Raw genomic sequence first — 3,661 nt, forward strand, 5'->3', positions numbered from 1 at the left:
AGATGTCAGTGGGTGATGGCATCACAGAGAGGTCAGTGGGTGACCCGGGTCATGGAGGGGTCAGTGGGTGACCCGGGTCATGGAGGGGTCACTGGCTGACCCGGGTCATGGAGGGGTCACTGGCTGACAGGGTCATGGAGAGGTCAGTGGGTGACTGGGTCATGGAGGGGTCACTGGCTGACCCGGGTCACGGAAGGGTCAGTGGGTGACCCGGGTCACAGAGGGGTCAGTGGGTGAGTGACCCAGGTTACAGAGGGGTCAGTGCAGTCAGTTGCTTTGGGGGCTGAGCATCACAGCATGGGAAGCTCTTCAAGTAAGACCTTTGAAAGGGAATGTGTGGTGGTAAGGTGCAGTGTAGTGGGCACGGGCATTGACACTGTTCTGTGCAGCATTAACCCTGAATCCAGAGGCTGTGTGATATGCCTCATGCCAAGGTTCAGGTACCTGCTGAGGGCTGGAGAGGAGCTTGCAGTGTCTGGAGGTAAATGCCTGTCTCATGGTGCGTGTCGATGTGAACATTGACTGGACAGTGAAGGAGGTTCAGCAGAGTTAGGGACAACATTGAAGTCCTGGACTTCAAAGGTCTTAATCTCTAGACTATTCCATAACAAATTGGCACAGGGAAAACTACATCAGAGAGATGAATGTTTTGCTGATATGCAGGTGTGGGAGAAGTGGGTTCCAGTTTGTGGGGCACTGGCACCAGGACATGGGAAACTGGGATCTATGCTGTTGGGAGGATCTTCCCCTGAAATGTGCTGGGGCTGGTTTTCTTGCTGAGTATATAACGAGGGAGGCAGAGAGGGTTTTAAACTGAGTTGTGGGGACAAAGGATCACATTTGGGAAGATATGTTAAACGGTAGAGCTAAGGCAAAAGAAAAAGATATTAATGTAGGAAATGATAAGGAAATATGACAGGAAGAGATAGATTACTCAAATCCAAGAGATAAGGCTAAATTTTACAAAATTAACAAAAGGATAAAGCTAAAGGGTCTGTATTTGAATAAGTGTAGTGTTCAAACCAAACCGAGAAACTGGGAGGTGAATAGGCCTGATCCAGGAGACATGGCGGATTGAGACCTTCAAACTGAACCATACAGGAAAATATTTGGGAAGGGCAGAAAGTTAGGGAAATGTGGAGGGTGTCTTTGTTAGTAATGGTATCAGTGCAGTAGAAAGGGGATGATCAAGTCAATGAAATCAGGATGCAGAAACAGTTTGTGTAGAAATGAGAAATGATAAAGGCTACAATTTATTTGTGGGAGTGATGAACTGGTCCCTTATAGTAATCACTTGGTGGAGTGGAATACAAAGGAAGATAATGGGGAGCTGTCAGAAAGGCATGTTGATAATCATGGGGGATTTTAATTACATATAGACTGGAAAAGTCAGATAGACAAAGGTAGCCCAGAGGGGAAGTTCACCGAATGTTTTCAGGGTTGTTTCTTCGAACAAGACCCTTTTTATAGCCAATCCGAGAGCATCTGGTATTGTGCAGTGAGAGGATTAATAACATATTAATGAAATAGTGAGATTTTTCAGAGCTCTAAATGGAAAGGGAGCTGGGTGTTATAATGTAGGAATCACAGAAGGTTAGCAATTGGATACACCAAATAGTTAGAAAAGTTGTAGATTGTTATGTTTTATTGTGAAGGGAATTGAATATAATGGTTGGGAGTTATGCATCAGTTATACAGGGCATTGGTGAGACCCTATCGGGAGTACTGTGTACAAAACTGGGCACTGCATCTAAGGAGGCAATTCAGAGGTTTACCAGCCTAATCCCTGGAATGAGTGGCTTAACTTATGAGGGAAGCTAAGCTTGTATCTGCTGGAGTTTAGAAAAGTAAGCAGTGACTTAGAATCACAGAATCCCAACGGTGTGCAAAGAGGCCATTCTGTCCATTAAGTTTGCACTGACCCTTCGAAAAGCATCCCACCCAGACTCAGCCCCCCATAACCCTCCATTTCCCATGGCTAATCCATCGAACGTGCACATCCCGGAACTTGATTGAAACACATAGGATCCTGAGGAGTCTTATCAGAGGTGGTGTTTCCTCTTGGGATAAAATCTGGAACCAGTGGGTCATTGTTTAAAATCGGTGTTGCCAATTGAAAACCGATTTTATTTTTCTGAGGGTCTTAGATTTTGAACCTCTCTCCCTGAGAAAGTGTTGGAAGCAGAGTGCTTTAATATTGAGCTTTGTACAGTAAGGGGCTGAGAGGCTCTCACAGAGAGGTGGGAATGTGGATGTGAGGTGACAGTCACATTAGCCATGTCATTATTGAATGGTACAGCAGGCCCAAAGGGCTGAGTAGCCTCCCCTTGCTTTGTGGTTTGTTTCGTTGATTGTTTCATTTCTCTGTCGCAGAGTTTCTTGTTTCTGCTGTCTTCAGATTACGAACGCAGTGAGTGGCGAGAGGCGATTGAGAGACTCCAGAAAAAAGGTACGTTGGGACTGCGTTGACTGAAGTGTCTCTGAGCTTTTGGCAATGTAGCTACCCTGACAGAGGCCCCAAGGACCTGATCCTAAAGCCCAGCTCCTTAGCCCTGACTCCCACTACAGTTGCCAAGCTCAGGCCTCTGGCCTGGTTCATCTGTGGGAGTGTCTGACTGCTAGCAATTACATCACTGGCTGACAGTGAGAGTATAACTCCTGACCCACGGCAGGAATGGCCTGGATCAGCTCCCACTGAATGTGCAGTGAAAGTGTTAAAATGTATTTCTCATTCTCTCCTTTTATTTTCTGTCCCTTCACCCATATCTCTTCTTCATGTCTCCCCTCTCTCCCCCTCAACCCTCTGTATCTTGCTCTCTTTCTCGCCCCATTACCACTTCACCCTCTTTTACCTTTCTCTCTCTCCTCCCCTCCCTATCGCCCTCATCTTTCCCCTCCCTATTGCCCTCCCCGTTTCTCCACCACCACCACCCCACTCCCCGAACAGAGCTGCAGGGTTTTGTGCTCAGTTCCCTGGAGTTACAGATGCTGACCGGTGCGTGTGTGAAACTGAGGACCGTCCACAATATTCCTGTCACCAGCAATAAAGAGGGTGAGAGTCTGGTGTCGGGGGGTAACGGATCGGTGAGGACGGGTATGGGGTCGGTGTGTGGGGGAAGTGAGGGGTCAGTGTCAGGGAGGTGAGGGCTCAGTATTAGCAGGGTTAGGGTCGGTGTTGGGGAGGTGAAGGGTCAGTGTTTGGGGGGAGTCAGGAGTTGGCGTTAGGGAGTTCAGTGATCAACGTTGGGGGTGGTCAGGGGTCGGTGTTAGGGAGGTGACTGATGAGTGTTGGGGGGTTGGGGGGGGTGTCAGTGTTGGGTGTTAGGGAGGTGAGTGATCAGTGTTGGGAGGTTGGTGGGGGTCAGGGTTGGGTGTTAGGGAGGTGAGTGATCATTGTTGGGGGGGTGGGTAGGGTCAGGGTTGGGTGTTAGGGAGGTGAATGATCAGTGTTGGGAGGTTGGGGGGGTCAGGGTTGGGTGTTACGGAGGTGAGTGATGAGTGTTGTGGGGGAGGGTAGGGTCAGGGTTGGGTATTAGGGAGGTGAGTGATCAGTGTTGCGAGGTTGGGGGTGTCGTCAGTGTTGGGTGTTAGGGAGGTGATGATCAGTGTTGGGTGGTGGGTAGGGTCAGGGTTGGGTGTTAGGGAGGTGAGTGATGAGTGT

The 3,661-nt window shown here is 48.9% G+C and overlaps 1 protein-coding gene across 1 annotated transcript in view; it reads left to right on the forward strand.

The window, feature by feature from the left end:
- The window catches only part of LOC109926199 (active breakpoint cluster region-related protein-like), a gene marked incomplete at its 3' end in the record, with an annotated part of 35,299 nt that overhangs the window by 24,663 nt on the left and 6,975 nt on the right, over positions 1 to 3,661 (forward strand). Inside the window, exons 8-9 of the mRNA XM_048621198.1 lie at positions 2,321 to 2,449; positions 2,948 to 3,052. Coding sequence (XP_048477155.1) covers positions 2,321 to 2,449; positions 2,948 to 3,052 — 234 coding nt within the window. The remainder of the gene's footprint in view (positions 1 to 2,320; positions 2,450 to 2,947; positions 3,053 to 3,661) is intronic.

Source organism: Rhincodon typus, unplaced genomic scaffold (assembly GCF_021869965.1).
Source record: "Rhincodon typus isolate 14 unplaced genomic scaffold, sRhiTyp1.1 hic_rhity00000104, whole genome shotgun sequence".
In the NCBI taxonomy this organism is placed as follows: domain Eukaryota; kingdom Metazoa; phylum Chordata; class Chondrichthyes; order Orectolobiformes; family Rhincodontidae; genus Rhincodon; species Rhincodon typus.